This window comes from Melanostigma gelatinosum (genome assembly GCF_949748355.1).
Source record: "Melanostigma gelatinosum genome assembly, chromosome: 3".
Classification (NCBI taxonomy): domain Eukaryota; kingdom Metazoa; phylum Chordata; class Actinopteri; order Perciformes; family Zoarcidae; genus Melanostigma; species Melanostigma gelatinosum.
Window position 1 is genome coordinate 13368255 of NC_136636.1, and position 24403 is coordinate 13392657.

A 24403-nucleotide genomic window follows, 5' to 3' on the forward strand; every position below is an offset into this window, starting at 1 on the left:
TCTGTATGCTAAATTTAACATCAGCCTGTTCAACAGCCTATACATCCCAAGGCTGGATCATGACGGTAATGTGTGTGTGTGTGTGTGTGTGTGTGTGAGTGTGTGTTTGCTAGAGGAAGAACAGAAGGAGAAGGTTCCTCGAGCTTTGCATGTGCATCTGTCAGAGAAGAGGAGCCGAATAATTAAGTTTTGAGTGCACACACCAAGTCTCCACTCTAGACATCCTGCGTCTGCCACGACTCACAATTTGCCTGTTATGCAAGTCCTCAGAGGACACTGGCACACCTGTGCACGGTCAGCCTGTTCATGGCAGGTTTCACTTTACATTGACTTTTCCCATTTTCAAACCGCACTTACACATTTATTTATGACTCACTCCGGAGGAATGGATCTGCCTTATGCCTCATTTATGTATTTGTTCACATCAGCCAAGATTTCATGAGCGTCACGTGATGAGATAAGAACAGCCGCCCTTGTTCCTTTACGCAAACACGACATATTTGGATGTGTGCAGGGGGTGTGTTTGTGAGGGGGTGAGTGCAGGCATGAAATAAATAAAGGACATGGATAATTTGAAGGGTTTTGTTTGTCCAGAACAAGAAAAGATCCTCTTGCTTCAGGAGCCAAATCAGCCACCTCCTCACCAGCCAAAACCTAGCTCGAACCTCAAAACTACCCCCGCAGCCTACAGTACCAGCCACGTGACCCCACCCCCTGCCACACAAACACTTAAAGTTGAAAAAACCCATCTCTACCCCCACATACAAGGTGCTACAGTAATCTAGGGCGCACTCAGCAATGCGGATCTTTATCTACAGTTATAGTTGTCTTGACAGGTTTTCTTTCAGCTCAGGTGATCAACAGGTCTGCAGTGATGATGATGAACACACATCATCATGTCTGCGGGGAGGAAATGGAAAATAATGACACATAGTGGCTGAAACTAATTTGCGTGAGAAGGACAAGTGCACAGTCAAAAATAATAACCGAGAGGACCGTATTTATTTTAAATGGGGCAACTGGGTGCATTGTAACTTCCGAGGCATAGACCGCGGTGTTCGTGTGTGTGTGCGTGTGTGCGTGTGTGTGTGTGTGCGTGTGTGTGCGTGTGTGTGCGTGTAGCAGGTAAACGTCACAGTTTGCCGAGTAAACTGCGCGCGAGCGCCACACTTCCTCAATCGGCGGAACCACAGAGCTGAAGACGAGAGGAAGATAAAGAGACGTTCATCGTGCTGGGCTGATAAAGAGACAGAAGATACACTTGCAGGACGAGGTGAGACTGTTATTCATATTTTTTGTCACGGTTTTCACAAGAGTTAAGGTCTTCTAACGTGTGAAGTTTGTAAAAAGTTGCTCAATGTCTCAATGAAACGAACTGCAACGGCAACTCGTTCAACCGTTAACTTACAGTAGTAACGTAAACACAATGCTGACGCCGTTTATAGTTCCATTACAACTTTCTCACTACCTAACGTTGACTCGTCGTTCTGATTGAAATTATAATCGCAAACGAACTTTGTTCGGATAGCGTCGCTTCGTTTAATTCATCTGACATCGTGCGATGGAATCTGTGACCTGTAATATCACGGGTCACAGAATACGTTATAACGCTGGTTGTGAGGAGGACTGCAAGGAAAGGGGAGTTTTGTTTTTTAAATATAAACTTTTACATTCATATGTAATGAAGCAAATCCGGTTGCAAACTGTTGTCTGATACCGACGAGAGGTGACATCTTCGTTTATCAACCACATCCAGTAAGAAAATCAGGTGCACTTACTGATTCTCGGTTGATGTTTGATTCTCTTCAAATGGCTCGTATAGATGTAACGTCAGTGTGCAAATCACTATCACAGCTTCACTGCACTTGATGAGTACTGTGGTGCTTTGTACAGGGTTTTTGTAGCAGATCACTCAAGCTCCCTCTCTTTTTCTGTATTTTACTTCTCTCTTTTTCATCCGGTCACAGCTGATAGATACTATACCCCTCCCTATTTCTCCTTCATTTAAATAAAACTGCTACAACTGTATAATATAACGTACATCCAAAACCTGTATTATAGCTGCATATCTTTTCTTTTTTTGTTTTTTAAGATATGAAGTTCAAATGCAAGCAAACATGCCCAAATAAAGAATTGTCTTAAGTGTTATTACATAGCCCAAATTCTAGGTGTCATAGTATCATTTAAACTTTGTAGTATACTTGTTAGGCTTACAAACACACCTTCGTGTCCGTCATAATGCTGGTATCAGGAAGTAGGTAGCATAAAAATGAATAGTAGGAAGTTAGGTGGAAGTTTGCAAGTTACATTATAACGGCGCATGGGACACAACTACTGACTTTAACAGATGGACCAAATCGAAACTGCAACATGGACAATTTGCTAAGTAATCAATCACTACCGACCTCAATAACACAGTGTGCTTGCTATTGATCTGGTCTCAGAGTGGGCGGTTAAGGGTTCAGGATTGTGAATACCAGCTGGGCCTACTGCAGTGTGCTGCATGCTTGTGTTTGGGTTAGCGGCATGTTGAGGCCTGCTCTGCCTTTGTGATACAGGAAAACACCACCACTGGTGCAGCTGCAACCCTCTCAGAGAAGAAAACACAGCGACAGGGAATCGAACAAGCAACAGAGGCTCAAATGATGCAGGCACATTTCACATTGTGGTTACATTGTGTCACGTTATTGAGGGGTGGGCAAAACATGCAAGACCACAACTGAAGTGCCTGGCCAACATGTGAGATTGATGGGCGTCCCTTTTTTGCATTGCACATATGGAAACTAGCGGTGCTGTTACAGCAAAAGTTGTGGTTCCATCTGCAGCACAAGTAAGCGTATGCAACCAGTAAATCACGCATGCAACAGCTAGTGCCCAGCATGTAGGGTGATATTGATCTCTCGCCAATATATTAGCATATATTTCACCTTCAATGCACAAGAATGCAACTAGTGTCCGTCATCTTTAATGTAACGAGTTTTCAATATTTATGTCTCAGACTGTTAAATTATTTTAACTAGCAGTGGGAAAATCTTAAAGTATTGAATTTGCCAGGACATGCCTCATCCCAAGACTTTTTTTCTTTTTACCTCGAACAATCAGCTTTGGAATCAGATACAAAACACATTCACTCGTCAGTCCTCCACACAAAAACAGGTGCTGTTGACGGAGGTGTAAAAGTGCTTTGTGTCCCTCCTCCGTGGGGTTGTGACTGAGTAGAAATGTCTCAAAATTAGATAACAAAGAACAAATGTGACCGTGGTCTACTCTGTATACTTTTCCGTACTTATTTCCGGACACAACATCTGTCAGTAGTCTACCTGTCCTGGCAGAGGGATTCCTTCTGTTGCGCTTCCTGAGTTTTCTTCCAATTCTTTTCTCTGTTTACATTTTTGTTTTTGCGTCGCTGACACAGTGATCTGCTGTTTTGTGTGCGGGTGTCTGACAGGATGTCAGGAATATTCTCTGATATTGTTTTGTCTCACAACGTAAATACTGGAACACTTATCTTGATGCTTAACTGTGAACACAAGAGTGTTAATATGCACCAGCGTGTGTGTTTATGCAATAAGTGGATATAATAACCAACTACCTGTGTGTGTGTAACTAACATGTCATTATAGATACATCTCACCAGGGTAACACTGTGTTTGTCCATCTCTGAAAGCAGGTGACCTTGGTACTCGGCACCATGGCTCCTTTCTTGAGGATCGCCTTCAACTCGTACGACTTGGGCGTCATGCCTCCTCTGGTTGACGCGCCTTTCTGTGCAATCAAGATGAAGGAAGCCTTGACAACTGGTGAGAAACTGATCGCTTACACCTCCCATCCTTTTACAGAAGTTGTTCCTGTAAAAAAAAGAAGAAGTCACTTTCTTCTTATTTCCTGCACTTGAAAACATTCAAAGATATTTCTTTCTTTTCTTGCTGTCCATTTCCCTCTTCCTAGAACGAGGTAAGACCCTGGTTCAGCGCAAACCAACCATGTACCCGGCCTGGAAGGCCAGTTTTGATGCGCACATCTATGAGGGCCGTGTGCTCGAGGTACTGTTGATGAAGACAGCGGAGGAGCCGCTGGCTGAGGTCACTGTCGGAGTGTCTGTCCTTGCTGAGCGCTGCAAGAAAGCCAACGGGCGCGCTGAGTTCTGGGTAGGACTTCACACATTATCCTTTGTCCCCATAGATAGAGCAATCTCACCGGCCGTTCAAGTGTACCTGCTTGTATGTGTTGGTGTGTTCAGGTGGATCTCCATCCGTCTGGCAAAGTGATGATGGCTGTGCAGTACTTTCTGGAGGGAGTGGACACAGGTAAAGGAAATACAATGGAAACATTCTCTACTTTCCTCTGTACTCTGTGATTTATATCATTTTCTGTAGCTGTCTGGTTGATTTGTTTTTCTCTAGTTGTACATTTTGTATGTTGTCACCAAATCCCCTGTAAACGTGGTTCCAAATCTTAACCTCTATAACGGGCATCACCAAATGGCATACTCGGGTTCTATTGGGACCTGTGACCAATTTGTGATAAATGAATGAGAATGACTAATAGCCTTCACAGCTATAAACTGTGGGCTCAACTAATCTGGTTAAAATGGCAATAGCTGCACTCAAGGCAGCCAATCAAATCTCGAGATATGAGAGAGATGACAGCATGCAGCATGAAACGACTCCCTGCTACTTTCAGGCAGCTGTTTCCTTGGTCTAGCCAAAGTAGCACTACACACCGTCACCATGGATCAACAGCTGCGAGTCAGCTTTCTCTAATATGAGCATATTAAAACCAAGAACCATTCCAGGCTCACCAATGAGCACCTACACTTGACATCTGCATGACAATGGCACTAGTGCAACATTCAAACTACTAGCAGGGCGGTGCTATAGGACTTATTTTTATTTCTGCTGACGATAGCTATTTATTTTCCATTTAAGTGCCATAAGAGCTCAATGTCCCTTTATGTTACAAGTATCCTACTTTGAAAATTGAAAAAATGATATGGAAATATACAAAATGATTGTTTTTCCATTGCTGTGTTTTTTTTACTGATCAGTGTTTCTCTGTGTATCTTGAAGAGAATAAGCAGGCTGCCAAGGAGGAGGAGGAGACTCCTAACCTGAACCGTAGACGAGGGGCCATCAAGCAGGCCAAGATCCACTGCATAAAGAACCACGAGTTCATTGCCACGTTTTTCAGGCAGCCCACTTTCTGCTCCGTGTGCAGAGAATTTGTCTGGTAAGACCTGCCTACTCATCAGCCCTACATCAGACTACTTAAGGGCAACTCATAATCCACAGATCAGATAAAGTCAAACAGCAGAGAGAACGACATCGTTAGATTAAAACCAGTATTTCGGAACTTCCTGTTATTTGCCGATATATTCAATACTCTCTGAGTTGGCTAATTTCCCTCAAAGTGAGTTAAACAAACTGGTTGCTTGTCAAGTTATTGATGAAATGAATAAAGTCAACTTACCCCTCAAGTTGTAACGTCTGTCTGTGTCAAAGACAAAATTTGTCTTTTTTTTGGCTACAGATGTGCTTTGAAGCTCATTTTGGTCTCTGGAGAGGAAGTTAGTAGAAAAGGAAACCCTGATACACAAATCAGCTTGGGTGTACTGCAGCTGTCCGTTATCACCATCTAAGTGATGAATCAGCAAACCATTAACACTCACATGATCAAAGAAGGATACAGTCTGACCCATTTCTGTCACTTTGCCTCCCACAGGGGACTCAACAAGCAAGGCTATAAATGCAGACGTAAGTGTACAATAACTTAAAAACTCCTGGGCTTTATGCAATACTTGAAATAGCAACCCAGTGCATAGATGATATATATTAAAAATACGTACTTCACTCTTTTATTTGTGTGGCCAGTTTACATGATATGCTCAAATACTGGATCGAAGTGTACAAACCTTGTTTATCTTGTTTGTTATCAGAATGCAATGCAGCCATCCACAAGAAATGCATCGACAAAATCATCGGCAGATGTACTGGCACTGCTGCCAACAGTCGCGATACTGTGGTACGTATCACTTTTTTGTGCAGTACACCATGTACTGTAAGTGTTCTCCATACGTCTCAGTTTAGTGTGGGCTTTTCTCACTCTGTTCTCTTTGCTGTTATAAATATCTCTCCCTAACAGTTTGAACAATGAGAGTCAGAGTTTATTACAAAGACACCAGTCAGGGTCCACATCCAGTAAGACCAGCTCTTCAGTGATCATCAATGTTTACAGATAAAGATGATCAAAGACCAACTGACCTAGATAATGGTGGCATGGATATAATCAAGCACAAACATGGGGTGTGGTCTCAGAGGGGAACTCTAAATCAGTGAAGTAGTAGACCTGGGAACAAACAAGGAACTTTTTATCCAGCGTTGTGGTCACTTCTGACAGTATAAGCTCAGAGAGGGAGAAATTGACGACAAAGCAAAAAGGAAAAACAACTTACTGATTAGAATTATTTTGCCTCGGGTCATTCGTGGAGATGACGATTCTCGTTTGTCACTGCAGTTCCAGAAGGAGCGCTTTAAGATTGACATGCCACACCGTTTCAAGAACCACAACTACATGAGTCCAACCTTCTGCGACCACTGTGGAAGTCTGCTGTGGGGTCTTGTCAAACAAGGCCTGAAGTGCGAAGGTACAGTGCCACTATAATTGACGAATTGTTGGAGTGTAAATGTGCTTTTATCTTAAACAGCATTTCTTTGTTCCGTTTGTAGATTGTGCCATGAATGTCCATCACAAGTGTCAGGCTAAAGTAGCCAACCTTTGTGGTATCAATCAGAAACTACTAGCTGAAGCACTCACACAAGTCAGCCAGGTGAGTTCATGGAGACTGTCACAAGTCATTCAATGCTCGGTCCTATCAAGTGTCAAGTCAACGTAATAAAGAATCTGAGTCTGACTCAAGCACCGTGCCACCTGATTAAGTCATTCCATGGCTCTTTCAGACATTGTGGACATCTCATTACATTATCTCTTACTCAGCCGTTAATGGAACTTGATAATGAGATGATAAACACAACAAAATACAAGCACATGATACAGTTGAATGCCCTCCTCAGATAATAAGATATTTACAGTTGAACATTTTTTTCACAAACCTTCATATTTACAAAGATGGCATCGTTTTCTATTCTGGTATCTGGAGGCGAGTCTGAAGTGAGCTTGGTAACACTTAATTTGGATGTTGTCCAAGTCCAAAGATGGTACTGAATCTTAAGGCGAAAAATAGAACAAACTAGAAAGGTGCCCTCAGTAGAGCTATTGTCTCCGCCAGGTGTACATGCACCAACCACTGCTGTAATGTTTGATTGAATGAACACAACCCACAATTGGCCACCCCCCCCCCCCCCGTCTAGACTGCAAGTGTATCAGACATGTTTTCTACTCAACAGATACAAACTCACTTTAATCAATTAAGATGTCTCTACTGGCTCTGTACAGGCGCACGGCTCAGCGCCGTCTCACAGGTGTAACTGTAAATGAAGAGTTTATTTGGGCTTCAAGTCTACAATACGTGTGTAAACATGAGGTTAATGCCCAATAAAAAGGAACGGAATAACTATTATGCTGTATGCTGCAGCAGAATGTGAGATTAGCCTGACTGTTCCTTGCCTTTCATTTATTGTTTCTTTCTCGATTCCAAAAGAAATCGTCCACCCGCCACTCAGATCCAAACCTGGATCCAAAGCTGTCTGATCTGCCTGATATTGGAATCTACGATGAAGTTAGCAAGCTCGCTGGACTGGAGATCGATGGTTAGTGAGTGTTTTTCTGTATGTGCATGTACCTACATGCTTTCATGTGAGCGGTATAGGCTCTGTATTAAGAATGATACTGGCGGAATAATATGCAAAAGTGTAATTGTTTACGTGTGGTAATTGGTAATTGTTTGTTCGTTAGATGGATCTCCCTATGGCAGACTGTGGGAGGGGGCCAACTCACGGCCTCAGTCTCGTATCACACATTTGACCCGCATCAACGTGGACAACTTCGTCTTCCACAAGGTCTTGGGAAAAGGCAGCTTTGGCAAGGTACAGAGCAACCATGTCAAGTGTGAAGTCTACTGTGAGACGGCTGTTTAAAAAAAAATAAAAACCCCAAGAGTGAGAGGATAACCAATCAACAACACTCCGGTCATGCACACTGGCACACACAGGCCTCATATAGAAACAATGACATAAAATGTGGGTGTTGAATCAAACGATGAACTGTCGACAAGATGTTTATATTTGTTTAACTTAACCGGACATTTCAAGCTTCACGCACTCTCTTCTTCGTTGCCTCTCAGGTTCTCCTGGCAGAGCTAAAGGGTCGTGGTGAGTACTTTGCAGTGAAGGCTTTGAAGAAAGACGTGGTGCTGATGGATGACGATGTGGAGTGCACTATGGTGGAGAAGAGGGTCTTGGCTTTAGCCTGGGAAAACCCCTTCCTCACGCACCTTTACTCCACCTTCCATACCAAGGTAGTCCGCTTCATCTCATTGGTGTTTCGGTGTTTTTTTCCCCTACTCTACACCACTAGTTGGAATTGTGCCCTCAAAACTCAAAGTGAAACTTGTCAACAGGAGCATCTGTTCTTTGTGATGGAGTATCTGAACGGAGGAGACCTGATGTTTCATATTCAGGAGAAAGGCCGCTTTGAACTTTACAGAACCACGTGAGTCACACCTGTAACACCGACATTACAACATGCAGAGTTGGTGTCAAAAGAATGTAAAAAGCACAAACTGCCGTCGTTACTCAGTGCTCTCTAGTTCCTATAGCTGGGCAGGAACTCGCGCATACACAATCAATGAGTTCATGGAAAACATGAGCACATGTTTATTCTACCCATGTCACTCTCTTTGTCTCTCTGCCATTATGCGTTCTTTTGGTTTACATGATATACTGAACCCTGATGGACTGGGGCTGGTGTCCATCAGCTGCAGCTCTCTAGCAGACTTGCCTTGTAAGGACTAAGCCGCTCTTAGTGCCTGTGTACTGTTTGTATGGGGAGGTATCGGTTACTACCACCCACCTCTCTTCTCTTCACTCTGTGGGAATCCCTCCAAAAAACAACAACAATGGCACACTAGTAAAAGAGAATGTTGTGAATTCTAAAGCTTGCTGGCACCTGCGCCACCGCCAACAAAAGTTTTAAAAGGTCTTTTTAAAAGGTTTTTCCAGTAACTCGTGTCACCTCCATTGATTTCACCTTGTTTTTATCAGGTGGCAACCTCCGTGTGTGAAAAGTGAAGCCAATGCAGAAGTGCCTTAAACTAGCATTCTTTCTGATCACCATCAGGGGCCAATACGAAGTTTGACTGTGAGAAAATGACTCTACTTCTCACTGGATTTATTACCTCAGTAAACATTGTAAACGTGGGTTTATGGTCTCAATCACTCGTTTAAAGTATTCTTCAATACAGCATGATGTTCATTTGGTAAATTATGGTCCCACTTAGATTCAAATGAAAACTTTTAGAACAAACTGGTGTGTGTTTAAAAAGCAGGCTGAACACGGACATTGAAATGTGGTCTGCCGTTACCTCTCCTGTAGTTAAACTGGAGGCTGTGTCCTGAGCCTATGAGACGACAGGAGTAATTCCCTGCTTAGCAAACACAGACACCCGATCTTGTGTTGGCATCCACTTAACTCCTCCTCACTCAGTGACTGTATTCAGCCTGGATGGATAATTTACCCTCAGTGAGTGAGACAAAAAGAGAGCGGGTTGTTTCATTGTCAATGCATTCATTTTTAGCATACCATGTGTTCTCCCAGTGTCTACAGCTAACCTCTTAGTGGTGTAGAGAGTCCAGTCCAACGTCTCAATGTTCCTCACATACAGTAGCAGAGCCCAACGTATTTACTCGTGCTGTATCTCGACTTCAGTTTACATTATGTTTGTAGTGTCGTCTGTAGAGTAGGTTTAGGTTGGTTGCTAACTTGTTCTGTATTTTAAGTGAGAGATGATCAATAAATAAAACCTGACAGCCTACTCAGACCTGGCCAGTTGTTCACTTACATTGAAAGACCAGTTATTGGTTTTAGAGCGAAGGCCACTCTATCTCTTCTCAGGACTCAGTTGTTTCACCTGACACAGACGACAAGAGAAGCAGGGCAAAGACAAGCTAATATTTCGGCTCACCGCGGCTCTCAGGTTTCCCATTATGAGGGCATTATTCACCTGTCTGCTACTCCACACAAATGTACTCCTCAATAATTCAGCCCTACACTGAAATGAGCCTGCAGTGTTCAGCTGCCAACTCACTAGTGAGATCGCTACAGAGCAGACCTGTAGTTTAGCACCAGAGATGAGAAGTTCATATCCGTCTGCCTCGTTTGTCTTCCCAGGTTCTACTCCGCTGAGATCGTTTGCGGTCTTCAGTTCTTACATACCAAAGGGGTCATCTACAGGTCAGAGCAAAAAATATGTGTTATACCTGGATGTACAGTAAATACACTGAATGACCATACTGGTCATTTGTCATGTTTTACTATATGCTTTACATCACAGCTGACCATATTGCATTTTGCAACACTTGAAACTTGCTTGGTTAGATAGTCCCTCGTATTTTGACACATTTTTTCTGAAAGTGTCTTTATGTTTTGCAATGCAATTGTGAACAGGGGATGTTTAGGAAACTGAATTTATTCATTTCTTGCAGTAAAAAGTTGATTTTAAATAACCAGTAATAGTGTAGCTGCTTGCAATTGCATAACCATGTTACAATATAATAGCATCTACAAAGTTTGTAATAAATTAACACATTAACAGTGGATCGATGATTACTTATCTCAGGCAAGTTTCAGATCGCTACAAGATTTTGATATTTCAAATGATATTTAAACAAACTCAACACAATGGCTGCCTGAAAATAGGAATTAAACATAGATTTTAAAGTATGCTTTGAAAATAAATGGTTGTCAATATGAAAGCATTAAGTAAATGCGAAATGTTTTGGTTCTTCAAAGCATTTTTTAAGCTGTGATTTAAAGGGTTCTTTCTGGCTTGAGTGGTGTTTTAAAGCAGTGGGCATTCAAGATTTCACAGTCCAGCTGGCAAAACTTTCCCAGCATTTATTTTGATCACATACTTAATCTAAAAGTTCATTTTAAACATTGAAGCATTTAGTGGCATTTAAACTTTATTCTGATAAACACAACATTTTCAGATCAAACCTTATTGTTGCAAACTCACAATCTGTTATCTTCTAAATCACTCGTGCTTATTTCCAATCCTGCTGTGGTTGTGTTGTTTCCAGAGATCTTAAGTTAGACAATGTGATGCTGGATCAGGACGGGCACATAAAGATAGCCGACTTTGGCATGTGCAAGGAGAATGTGTTTGGAGAGAATCGAGCCACAACTTTCTGCGGTACTCCTGACTATATCGCTCCAGAGGTAGTGTTTCATACTGACAGTATATACTTGTTCTTGTTCTGAAATATTTAAATATACTGATTTGCTTTTGTCATTCTGCATGCAAACAAGTTAGTGGCTGTCTAGAATCATTCTTATTGTGTTTCAACTCAGATCCTGCTGGGTCAGAAATACTCATTCTCCGTTGACTGGTGGTCATTTGGGGTGTTGGTGTACGAAATGCTGGTCGGTCAGTCGCCGTTCCACGGAGATGATGAAGATGAGCTATTTGAGTCCATCCGCATGGACACTCCCCACTATCCCCGCTGGATCAACAAGGAGGCCAAGGACCTGCTTGAGCGGGTGAGCACCAACCCTTTTATACAAAATACATCTGTCACAGGGCTCCATTTCTGCTTCAGGGAAATAGGTATTTCCACATTTGATAATGTTATGGTTACATTTAAGGATGACTTCAAATTCAATCAAGAAATGTACATTTGTGTAGCTGAAAATCAGCTATTTTTGAGATGTAATTGTGTACATTCCTTACTTACCCTTACTGAGTTTGTCTCACCACAGATGTTTGAGAGAGACCCAACTCGCAGGCTAGGAATCGTGGGTAATGTTCGTTCACACACGTTCTTCAACGCCATCAACTGGCAGGCCTTGGAGAGGAGAGAGGTTGAACCCCCCTTCAAACCCAAAGTGGTAAGCCGCTGATACAAGTCATTGAGGATTAAATTAGGAAAAAATACAGATCATGGGCTGTGTTTGCTTGAATCTATGATCTGTGATGAGCGACTCTGTTTTATGTTTTTGCTGAGATTTATTTGTTGTCAATTACAGAAAGCACCGAATGATTGTAGCAACTTTGATCGGGAGTTCCTCAGTGAGAAGCCTCGTCTCTCCTACAGCGATAAGAACTTCATAGACTCCATGGATCAGACGGCATTCGCTGGCTTTTCATTCATCAACCCTGAGATGGAGCACCTTTTAGAAAAGTAACTGTTGTGATGAGATCCAGACCTGGGTTACATGTCTACTGCTTACGGACACTTTCCTGATTCTGTCACATTCTTAAACTTACGAACGAGTGAGCTGTTCCCCGATCAGTATTTGTGTGTCTTTATTTCAAGCAGAAACTATTCTCCTTGGGTACGTGTAGAAATGATCAGAGTAGGAAGAGCCCATGTACATATTGTCGTCATTGTGTTTGTGTGCATGCTTATTATTTGTTTAGGTTGTTTAGGCATTTATGAGTAATAATAATAATAATAGGGCGGGAGGCTGAAAATCCTTACATTCCACTTGACGTCACCGCTACCATCTGCACCCATTTTGTGTCTCTTTTTGTAACATTTAATTCAACCCAACTGGGGATGAAAAGTATGAAGAGGAAAAGAAACCTATAGGAATAAATTCTACTGTATACTTGGAATTTGTGTGAATGACTTGAATGCACGTATAGAAATCTCAGACCAACATAAACCTAACTATCTTTAAATATAGATAAATAATGAATGTTATCTGTCTTTGAAACATCATAATTGTTTAATTTGGATGAATCATGTTTTGCTGACAAAGAAGACCTTGTGGCGATTGACTCTCCAGTGCCATGTAAAGAACATTTTTTAACAGAGAAACTGTGTACAAGGCATGTAGTGGATGCAAAAGGTCAAGTATAGGTACATGACTTCAAACAGCGGGGGGTCACTGAAATTCTGTATATAGACAATGTGTATGTCTATGGTTGTAACATGTATATTAGTTAGCAAAGGATGTACTTTTTTTACTGTCTCCATCTTTTACATCTGATTAAAAAAACATCAACTCCCAAGTGTGTTGTGCTATTTTTAAAAGCATCTGCAGTTTACATTGAATTCGTACTATGAAAGATTAAGTTCTCAAAAACAAGAGGAAACTTTCGAGGCTTTAGTCAGATCACGGTTTATCTCTGGTGACGAATGAAAGTGTTTATGTTGTATTTTAGTACTTCCATATGAATGTTCATTTTGGTATCATTTGTATCAATGTATTTTTCTGTTGTAAAGATTTAAATTGCCTCACTTTCCATTGACAAACAAAACAAAAGACAAGTTTGTTCCATTCAGATCAATACAACTTATAGAAGGCAGCTTGGGTTGGATCCACTTTGTCAACTGCTCAATGACATAAAGCATAAAGCTCAGTCAATTTAATTATCAAATTGTTCCTAAAGTGATGCAAACGTGCTTAGAATTGGTATGACATGTTCAGGTGATAAAAAATAAAGGCATTGTGTGTGTAAAAATAAAATACATAATGAAAAAAAAGAAAAGCCTTTGTAGATTACTTCAGCTTGTACCTGAACAACGTTATTGTTAATCATTTACATTTTATTTTGACATCTATGTGAGAAAATAAAATACATAAATGGGCTTTTCTCTGCAGAATAAATGTCGTGAATGTAAAATGTCTTTAATAGTATCAACATGCAAGTAACAGACACAGATGGAGATTCACGGCAGATCATCAGAAGGATGTTTACGCCCTCTAGCGACGCCTCGTGAGACGTAACGCCCCCTGACGTCACCGCGTAACGTGTTTACCTACAATGTGTACGGAAGTGTAACTACCACTGCCGTCGTGCAACAAATGTAACGTTGATCTTGCACCGGTTCATTAGAAATGAGACGCTGTTGTTATTGCCACACTTGCCGGTTATACGGTATGACTCTACCATGATGTTACTTCGTAGAAAGCAGCGGGAGGGCTGTGAAATCCACGCTTGACAAAGATTTCCAGCGAGTCAGAGGAAGTTCAAAATGAGTTCTCAGGATGTTCTGAGGAGTGCGTCCACTCTAGCATCGTATAATATGTTGCTACAGGTACGTGGGCACATTCATTTGAGATATAGCACCACCATAGAAGCCCAGTATTTAAAAATGTCGGTCAAATAATAATTCGGTCAATGATATGATTTTCTGTTTTTATTGATCTCAGGTGATGTTCCGTGTCCTCACCTTCCTGCTGAATGCATTCACGCTGCGGTTTGTCTCCAAAGAGCTGATTGGTGTCGTCAATGTCAGGTAAGGATGATAGGAGAGAGGACACAACGCCACCATGTTTCTGCACCAGCTGATTTAACGTGTGTGTGTGTGTGTGTGTGTGTGTTATGCAGGCTTACACTACTGTACTCCACATTAGTATTTTTATCCAGAGAAGCTTTCCGGAGAGCCTGTCTGAGTGGGGTATCGGGGACAAACCACAGCTGGAGACAAGTTATCAACCTGCTATGGCTGACGTGAGTTGAGTGATTTTACTAGAGTTGTAGAGTGTGTTTTATCCTGTGTATTCAGCTTGGACTTTCATCTGTGTGTCTTGTCTTACCTCTCAGGTTGCCTCTGGGTGTGTTATGGGCAGCTCTGCTGATCTGTGTGTGGCTGTGGCTCCTGGAGGCCCCAGACCCCCAGACCGTCCCTTACTACGGCCCCGCTGTGGTGATGTTTGCTGTGTCAGGAGTGCAGGAGCTCCTGGCTGAGCCCCTCTGGGTCCTGGCTCAAGCTCACATGTTTGTCCGACTGAAGGTGGTCGCTGAGAGCTTAGCAATGATCGCGAAGTGCAGTATCACCGTTTTGTTGATGGTGTTTGCCCGTGAATGGGGCCTTTACATCTTCTCTGCTGCTCATGTAAGAAATCAGCTGATGTCCTCTTTGCATTGTTTCTGTGATTACTTGCTGTGTGTGTAGTGATTCTAAGCTGTGGGCTTTTCTCAGTTGGTGTACACAGGGTTCCTGGTGCTGTGCTACGCTGTTTACTTCATTCGTTTCTTGGGCTCTAAAGAGGCAGCCAAGAAGGGGTTTCCTCTGCACCGTGTTGGAGAGCTCTTGCCCTGTAGAGCTGATGGAGAGGTAATAGGGCAGGACAATATATGACATTTATTATTCATGATCTATCGTCACGAAATCAAACTGACAAGTTACAAGATAAGCCGTTACCATACAGGATTAATGATCGTTATATTGTTCTGTTTGTAGCCGCTGGTTGATTGGAGTCTGGCCCAGCTCACATGGAGCTTCTTCAAGCAGTCCTTCCTGAAGCAGATCCTGACAGAGGGCGAGCGGTACGTCATGACCTTCTTGAACGTCCTCAGCTTTGGAGACCAGGGTGTTTACGATATTGTCAACAATCTGGGCTCCATGGTGGCTCGCTTCATCTTCCTGCCGATCGAGGAAAGCTTCTACATCTTCTTTGCCAAAGTGCTGCAGCGAGGACGTGATGTCAAAAGTCAGAAACAGGTGTGAGTCTCGGATATAAACTTTGGGAAATGAATTGAATTGTTGGGTTCACGTCATGCTGCGGGTTTTGTCTCCAGGAGGACGTTGCCATTGCAGCGGAGGTCCTGGAGTGTCTGCTGAAACTGGTGCTGGTGGTCGGTCTGATTATCTCCGTGTTTGGCTACGCCTACGCTCTCTTGGCTCTGGATATTTACGGCGGCTCTCTGCTTAGCAGTGGTGCAGGTAACAGAGCCACAACACACTGGTTGTATTGGATATATGTGACAAATCTAGCTTTGCTTGCTGTTCTTAGTCATTGCTCTGTGTTTGTGTTTTTTGGTTGAAGGGCCCACTTTGCTGCGATGCTACAGCTGCTATGTTCTCCTGCTCGCTGTAAACGGTGTAACAGAGTGCTTTGTGTTTGCTGCCATGAGCCAAAAAGAAGTTGACAAGTAAGTAATGCAGAAATACACGCATACACAGCCAGTAACGCATCATGCAACCTGTCAGTCAACACTGTTGGTGCTTCGTCCTCAGGTATAACTTGGTGATGCTGGCTCTGTCTGTGTCTTTCCTGTTCCTGTCCTACATGCTGACATGGTGGGCTGGCAGTGTGGGCTTCATATTGGCAAACTGCCTTAACATGGGCCTCCGCATCGTGCACAGCCTGCTTTACATACATCACTACTTCCATACCACTCAATGGAAACCTCTGCGAGGCTTGTTGCCCTCCCCGCTCCTAATACTGGCACTTGCTGTCAGTGCCGTCGTCACAGCGCTGTCCGAGGTACGAGAAAATAAAATATTATTCATTCTCCACTCAGGTTTTATATCTAAATATCAAGCGTTACATAGGATTTTTATTCCATATAATCTTCTGCAAATCAGTGGCCCTAACTAGCCTCTTTTTTCTCTGGTTGCAGGGTGTATTCTGCTGTGACAGCGGCTGGTTTCTAAGGCTGGTCCATGTCGGCGTAGGAGCATTGTGTCTGCTCGGTGTGTTTGTGGCTATTCTTGTCACAGAGACTCGGCTTGTTCAGTTTGTGAGGACTCAGCTGTTGCCCCAATACAGAAAGAAACACACTTAAACTGGACTGGAAATGGGTTTACTGGCCTGGAAGAAAGCTTTTCTTTCACTACAAACCGTTCTAACAAGAGCTGCTCAGGGACAGTTACTGACGGTGTGAAAGCAACGAGGGAACAACTTTTTTTAAATTGACCTCACACGTGTGTGTGTGTGTGTGTGTGTGTGTGTGTGTGTGTGTGTGTGTGTGTGTGTGTGTGTGTGTGTGTGTGTGTGTGTGTGTGTGTGTGTGTGTGTGTGTGTGTGTGTGTGTGTGTGTGTGTGTGATGCTGATATGTTTTCCTCTGATCATTCCTGTGTTGGCTGATACAAGTATAAACAAATGTGTCCTGACTGTTTTGGAATCTGATTGTGGCCGATAAAGAATTGAATGTATTTTAAGAAAGCAGTTGAATTTGTTTCCGGAAGAGATACAAATATAAATGTATAAACTTGAAGCAGCCCAAGTTTTTATCACATTTAACTTTAGCGGAGCTAAGTAGGCTTGAGTTCAGCATCCATTCAACATGTTTGGAAACTCTTCTTATTTGTTTGTCCTTCCTCTGTTCTTATCGCTAAAGAATTTAGGATCCATGGGGTGGAATAATGATGTCAGGGAAAATAAGCAGGAAGGGGTGGAAACAGCATGATGGCAATGCTCCTCTCTGCTGCTTTTTGTTACATGTATTTTGTATTTGTACAAAAGCCAGGCATGGTATAAAGTGTGTTGATGTCTTAAGACAGCCAGCTACTTATCTTTTGAGTCATACCTTTTGAACTTTGAGTCCAATTTGCGTGGCTTGCTTATTACCCGGTGGAGGATACACAGACATACATTTGTTACCTTCTTGGATCTCTGGGATTTATTTGGGAAAATGTAAAGTCACAAGTTGTAGCAGTGACATCCTAATGAAGCAGCAAGTATGACAGCAGACCATGAAAAAAACAGAGGCAGAGACAGAAAAGAGGAGGAGCGTATACGCTTGCTGCGTCATTTATTACCCTCAAGAACAGATTTATTATCCACTGGAGAGCAATGTGTGTTAGGCTGGACTCACAAGAGAACAAGAGGCACATCTGACAGATTTTCTTACGGCCAGCTTCAACTGCTCAAACATGTCTCAAGTAAGACCATTGTTTTAAAATGAGATGACATCTTTTCACATTGTTTAAAAAAAGACTTTCTGCAGAGAGCCAGAAATCACATGTGTGCTGTCGTACTTGCTTGTGTTCACCGCCCCTCAGCCAGGTCAGGAAGAAGATGAACAAGCGCAGCGCCCCGAGGTGAAAGATGAGGACCTGACCGAAGCGAAGACCAAACTGGGTACAAGTGGGCCAGCGAAGAGCAAGACATTTGAAGTACTGGAGGAGTGTGGTGAGGACACATACAAAGACATGGAAATAGAATTTGACATTTCTCTTACAGATGACACTGAAAGGAAGCAGTCTTTGGTTTTCTGCATCTGGATAAGATCATGTTATGGCAGTGAGTTGTGTGTGAGGGGGCGTTTCCTCATGATTCTCAAGTTTCCACTCCATATACAGTGAGGAAAGGAGGGTTGTACTGATAGGAGATTCCCATCAACAGTCTTCCCTCTCACCCAATGGGATAAAGTCTATTTATTTAGAGTATTTCCACAATTTGACATCATCATTCTTACTGCAGTATTAACAGTGAAATATTCTGATTGTTTCTCTTTCTTCACAGAGAAAATTGGTAAAGCTGCTCCCTCCGTGTTCAGCGGAGTGAGGTCGGGAGCGGAGACTGTTTTGAAGTCAGCTCGACCTATCAGGAAGTAGCAGTGGACTTCCTGACCATGATTGGACAACACTCCCTTCACCTTATGGGTTCGGGATCAGTTATTTTCCAGCTGCACTTCAGTCCATGAAAATTTAGCTTTTTAAAATTTAAATTAGGTGTTCTTCATTAAACAGAATAACTTACACTGGCAAGCCAGTTTTTCATTTAAAAAAGAAAATTTAGAGAAATGTTTAACCATCCTTGTTGCCTCTGTAACAGCAGCATTTATCCAGTTTCAGGTTAAGGGTCATTTTAAGGAATGAGCAATACTGCAATCAAAACAATTGGAAGAAAATTAAGTTGAAATCTTTTGTCTCGTCCATCCTGTTTCATTGTAAGAAGTGCCAGTAAAAAAGTAACTGTTGAAGAAAACTGAGTCATTTGTGTTTTGCTTTGTATTCAAAAAATTACTTTAATCAACAAAGGGAACAGATAAAACTTCATAGAACAAAACTACTACAGTAGATGAGGCTGGGACACTAGAATGAGCCATGGTGTGTAGAGGGTAAAGATGAAAAAACAAAGGAAAAAGCCCCAAAGAAAGGACGGATAATCAAAGCGAACCATGTAACAGCCCCTGCGAGTTGTGAAAGAAAAGGTGTAAATCCAGTTTTATTTCATAAACTTGTGATGTTGATCTTGGAGGATTTTGGCGGAGGACTTTGCGTCGTAGAAAAGCTCATTGATTTCCTCTATCTGCTCCCTCTCCACGTTCTCTTTTCCCTGAACACGACCCAGCAGGCTGGCTGGTGTCAGTAGCTGATTAGCGTACCTGAGAGGAAACAGGAACAAAGAGCCACTCAGTATACTCACACATATACAGTCTAAGCCAGTTTACTATAAAGACAAAAGTGAGGAGTTACAGCAGGTCCTAAATGTGTTTATTTACGCTTTAGATAAATAATTATTTTTTGTCAAAGAAGCACTTATTTTTTTACTGATAATAGTTGCTCCAAAAACAGGACCACTGTGGACACTCAATGTGAGGCGGCTCAGTTCTTCACTCCGTTGAGTGATGCACGGTGTATATTCTTACCTGAGGGTGGTCTTGGTGCCGATCTCTGCCAGGTGTGAAAGAGCTTCCTCGCTAATATTGATCCCTTCAGTCTGAGCACGGATCTTGATGATCTACAAACCACGTCGTCGTTAGTGACACACGCTCAGATGGCACACAGCACACATGCATATACTTTGATGCAGAGACTCACCTGCTTCGTCTCCTGAGCCGTGTACAACATGGTGCGGATTATCATGACTCTGTCCAGCAAGTCCAGAGGAATCCCGTGTGGAGAGCTGATGTCTTCTGTCCCCCTGGTGAGCAACAAAAAATTGTTAATACTGCAAATCTAAAAACGCTATTTGTTGAATTTCCCCCAATTCTTGTATACCTCCTACCTAATCAAACAGTTTCCCCTGTTAGAGGCGAACACAACGATGGGGGCGATGGTGCTCTCGAGTGCTCGATGGAGGTATGTGAAGCATTCGATGTCCAGCATGTGCACCTCGTCCACAAACAGCACTCCAGGTACGAGCTCCGCTACACCTTGGTCAATGTAGCGGTTCACCACCTTGTTAATCTCATTACGCAGTTTATCTAAAACACGAGAGAAAACAGGGATGGATAAATATTAAAACGGTCAAAAAGTGTTGAAGCCAGCTGGTAATGTGAGCTGAGACGTTGTCCGATTTCCACCTGTGATTTCAGTCTTTTTGGGCTTCATCAGTTGTCCCATCATGGAGAGAATGTCCTGGCCTCCCTGAGATCAAACAGTGAGTAATTATTTTAAACATACTGGGGACAACTCTGCAAACTGGTTATCTAGTTTCTAAGAAGAAAACAGCTGCACTGATATTATATTACATCTGCAGTTAGATACCTGGGGTCTGGCATTTGCAATATCCAGGTCATGCAGTGTGACATCTTGGACAATCTCCTTCTTTTTGTGGACATCACCTTTGGGCAGTGGCACATACTCCTCTGCCTCCAGGTCGAACTCTGTAGCAAAAGTGTCACAGCGACCTTGTCTCTGCAAAGACACCATATACCACAAAGTGTTAACAAGAATTAAAAAACTGACCCCACTGTTGAACAAAAAGGAATTTCACACATTGCTCTGGACAACAGTGAAACAAAAGACAGCGTAGGGGGTGGAGGTAGAGCAGGTGTATAATTGAACCCAGTGCCAGGCCATCCTCGAGAGGAGGGCATGCAGCTGAGGGATGAAAGAGTTTCAGAAGGCAGGTCATGACACAGCTGTCATCAGTAACAAATGTGTTGTCCAGCCCCCCTCCGGTGGCCTCTGACTTGAGCCGCCCTGCGCCCCCGGCCCACCTGCACCGATTAAAGGAACCGTCATTGGGGTCTGTCAACACAAGCCACGCTGCTAGAAAAGAGGCATTGTGGGAGATGGAGAGATAGAGAGAGCACGAAGAACTGCAGGAATGAGAGAGGCTAATTCCAGAGTACAGCAGAAATACAGCAAAGCTTTGATGCAGAGCTGAAAGAACGCCACCATGAAGGACTGACGAGGACACACAAGACAGAAAACACTGAACTTTGGTTTCACCAAATACTCCTTTCGGTTTTTACTTATTTCAAATGTGTCATTTGTGAACTAAACAATTTGGTGACTTAAAGCCTAGTATGTACATATTTTTCTACTCCGATCGAAATGTGTGGCAGTTGTGAGGGAGTAACACAAATACCTTGACGGCTCCACTGTTGGCTTCAATGTAGATGACATCTCCCACTTCCACACGCTCTTTCTGAAGACTCTCATAAATACTGGGGTCCAGCTGAGGAAACAAGACAAGAGATTTTCAAGTAAGACATTGGTTCTTAACAATTGGTCGGTGAAAGTAAGGTGGGTTGTTTGTGACAGAAATAGTTTGTCAAAATACTGATATTAAGGAAGAAGGAAAGCGTTTTATTATCCATGTTCAGGTAAGACTTTTGGAAGGGAAAGAGATGCAAGGAAAATCTAATCCAGACACAATCAAGATACACATCCTTGCTAGGTGTAAAGAGACAACAGACTTGACAAAGTTCCCATGAATTCAGTTTTTAATATAAGAAACAAAGATTAAAGCTCAGAGTCTGACCTTGAGCTGCTTTGTGCCTTTGCCCGTCTTCAGGCCGATGATGACGTGGCTGATGGTTTTTCCGTAACCACCCATGGGATTCTCAGTCTCACAGGGGGTCAGCTCTGTCACCTCCCCTTCATACACCTCCTTTGTTTCTTTGATACGCAGTCCTGAATGTGGGCAACATTACAGTCACAGTGCAGAGTGAGAACTCAATTGGGCCTTTATATTCCTGTATCAACTAAGCCGCCGCATCCTTCAGTCTACTGAACAACGCATTTTATTACAGAGAGGGAACATGCGTGTGTGCATGCCCATGAAAGGTCTGGGCATAATCTTGTGTAACGTGATCACACTCTTGTTCCTCTTTCATGCAGCCGGTGGCACAGAGTATGAGCAGCACACAGGTGGCTGATCCGCCGTGCTGAGGGTCAGGCAGCAATGCTTACGGCAGGGACCGTCTGTCAGGCCACTCTTATCGGCAGAGTGATGACAATTTCAAAATGAAACCCCCTTCCCCCTGAAGATCCTGTTCTAGGGGAGGAGCAAAGGTGCTGATGATGACCACCTCTCCCTCTACCTCAGCTCCATTTCCTGTCCTGTGACAGGTACCTTCAGCAGTCTGACAAACCCCTTCCCCCTCTCAAGCCTTCGTTCCTTCTCAACACAATTCTCATAAATCCGCTGTCAAGTGTCGCCTTTCAGCTCATGAGAACGGTGTTTGCGGGTCACCTTGCTCGTCCTGCCCAAGGACTCCTCACTGAGGGAGAGTTGATCATATAATGTCCTTTAACACCAAGAGATGAAAGAAAGTAGAGGAACAAATATATATGTACTTTCTTTTCTTTTAGCCAGCGAGGCATGAAGTCATCCAGACAATTTCAGTTTTATGAGCTGAAGCTTTGAAACAGCTCGTATACTGCCCTGGCCTAATGCAATGGAAGTGAATTGGGTTGGTTTCGTGTTTTTCCAGAAACAATATGCTTAGTTAGGATAATTCTCAGTCTCAGTAGAAAGTCTGATGATTATATGACTCTGTCTGTTTTTTAATCTGCATTTTCCTCTATTCATTATTTGCTTTCTTCTGTTAAACCGTTTGCCTATATTTAAAAATGGCACCTGTTTAAAACCAATCATGATCATTTTACAACTCCCAACTCAGACCAAAGATCAGATCCTATCAAAAACAACAACGTCGGTTACAGTGACTGTTTTGGGGGTAAGAACTATGGCCAAGGAGCCAAATCATATTTACGTGACACTCACCAATGGCCCTCCTGAAATTCTCCATCAGCACTTCTGTTTTTTTAATCTCAGATGAGTAGACTTCACTGCCAACCATGGGGCAGAAAGGCACCTTGTTTCCCAACTCCTGTGCAACAGCCAAGGCAAGGGCAGTCTGGGGGAACAAGTAGAAAAGAGTCACAATCTGCAACAACAACAGAGGCCACATTCAATGAAGCTTTACTGCTGTGTTACTAGTGAATGAACACTGCACACTTACCTTTCCTGTTCCAGGTGGTCCTGCCAGTAACACTGCCCTTCCTGCCATCTTCTTTGAACGGATCAGGTCAACAATGATGCCACAAGCCTGGAAAGAGAAGATGATATAAAGCAACAGTATTGTGTATATTGACAAGCAATGGTAAGAATACAAGCAGCAGGATGTGGGATGTTGTCAGAATTTACATCAAAGCAGGTGTGATGGATTTTAGTTAATATATCCCTTAGTATCTGCACCATCCCCATTGTGTATGTTAACCCCTGACTGTTAATCTGTGTTACTACACAGTAATGTACACCTTACTAGACAGTAATGTATACCTCCAAGCAGTCAGAGCATCGTGACGATAGATGTTGACAATGTTGAAGCTGGTCTTTTGTCATTAATACACCTTTTCTTTATACAACTTTACAAATCAAACGTTTAGCATAATATATTTTAAGACATGTAATATGAATGAACGTGAAAGAACGAATGAACTTATTTATGGTGGACCTCCCCTTTAGCTCACCTCTAACCTGAGAGCGAGAGAACAGCGACACTACAGTGCTAACGGAACTAGCTTGTGTGTGCACCTGACCGCCTCACGTAGTGAGCGAAATCCTCCCTGCAAAATAAATCACCAGCTCTCCCGCACTCCTCCAAGCAATACACGTCCGGTGCAGTGAAACAGGGACAGTAACGTTACCTCTCTAGCAGCCTCCTGGCCGACCAGACCACATGCTGACTGTTTAGCATTCCCGGCCTCGTCTAGCCCGAGTCCTTTAACGTGACTGTGAGTGGCGATCCGCTGAGTCTTCGTGGTGCTCTTCACCTCTTCGATCTTCATAGTTACTGTTACTTTATAAATATGTGATGTAAAATATTGTAAGACAGGTTTACGATGGAGAAACTACCTCCTGTGCCTCCGTTAATTTCTCACCCGCCAGAATCGGCGCAGAAACTCAAACACAGGGAAATCGGTCTCCATGTGGGTTACTAGGGAAAATCAGCGGAAGTGATACCTCGAAGGACCGTTCCTATAACTACTCCTATTGGACCCTTTCACCTGATGCAGCACATTCATTGGGTGAAGTCTATGTCAATCATTTCCCCCCCCCCCCCACAAAAGCCCCGCCTAGGACAGTTTTCATTTCCGTTTGTGTTTCCGTGGGTTTTGTCGTAGTGGAAACAGCAAACAAACTTGGTCAAAGTGTAAATGAGACACTAAAAATAAATGTAGAACTAAACCGATACATGTTCTCATCTCCCCGTCGAAATGTTATATTTAGCGTTAGGTTTTAATCAAACAGACATTATGTCATGTCAGTTCTCCTTTTTACTTTTGTTTGTCACTGAAC

The 24403-nt window shown here is 42.9% G+C and overlaps 4 protein-coding genes across 5 annotated transcripts; 3 read left to right on the forward strand and 1 right to left on the reverse strand.

Moving 5' to 3' along the window:
- Positions 1–1168: 1168 nt before the first annotated feature.
- Positions 1169–13152, forward strand: prkcda (protein kinase C, delta a). Of its 2 annotated transcripts, none has more exons than XM_079297167.1 (18): positions 1169–1273; positions 3671–3800; positions 3949–4148; positions 4241–4307; positions 5070–5229; positions 5722–5753; positions 5936–6021; positions 6514–6643; positions 6726–6826; positions 7658–7766; positions 7912–8042; positions 8300–8473; positions 8576–8667; positions 10345–10407; positions 11256–11394; positions 11527–11715; positions 11935–12063; positions 12202–13152. In XM_079297167.1, exons 2-18 carry the CDS (start codon positions 3692–3694, stop codon positions 12358–12360), a joined length of 2070 nt encoding a protein of 689 aa, XP_079153293.1. In that variant the 5' UTR covers positions 1169–1273; positions 3671–3691; the 3' UTR covers positions 12361–13152. The 2 variants fall into 2 exon arrangements, with proteins under 2 accessions (XP_079153293.1, XP_079153294.1); XM_079297168.1 differs by having other exon boundaries at positions 1228–1273; positions 3668–3800.
- Positions 13153–13988: 836 nt separating this feature from the next.
- Positions 13989–17043, forward strand: rft1 (RFT1 homolog). Its single transcript, XM_079297058.1, has 10 exons — positions 13989–14222; positions 14338–14423; positions 14516–14638; positions 14732–15023; positions 15111–15245; positions 15372–15632; positions 15710–15854; positions 15958–16063; positions 16149–16398; positions 16535–17043. Exons 1-10 carry the CDS (start codon positions 14160–14162, stop codon positions 16697–16699), a joined length of 1626 nt encoding a protein of 541 aa, XP_079153184.1. The 5' UTR covers positions 13989–14159; the 3' UTR covers positions 16700–17043.
- Positions 17044–17709: 666 nt separating this feature from the next.
- Positions 17710–18817, forward strand: mustn1a (musculoskeletal, embryonic nuclear protein 1a). The gene is made up of 3 exons (XM_079297059.1): positions 17710–17799; positions 17920–18049; positions 18383–18817. Exons 1-3 carry the CDS (start codon positions 17791–17793, stop codon positions 18472–18474), a joined length of 231 nt encoding a protein of 76 aa, XP_079153185.1. The 5' UTR covers positions 17710–17790; the 3' UTR covers positions 18475–18817.
- A 49-nt stretch (positions 18818–18866) lies between these two features.
- ruvbl1 (RuvB-like AAA ATPase 1) lies at positions 18867–24047 on the reverse strand. Its single transcript, XM_079297015.1, has 11 exons — positions 23752–24047; positions 23064–23150; positions 22826–22958; positions 21578–21729; positions 21182–21271; positions 20353–20502; positions 20169–20232; positions 19871–20069; positions 19684–19786; positions 19512–19603; positions 18867–19247 (listed from the first exon to the last, which is right to left on the reverse strand). Exons 1-11 carry the CDS (start codon positions 23890–23892, stop codon positions 19088–19090), a joined length of 1371 nt encoding a protein of 456 aa, XP_079153141.1. The 5' UTR covers positions 23893–24047; the 3' UTR covers positions 18867–19087.
- Between the last annotated feature and the right edge of the window lie 356 nt (positions 24048–24403).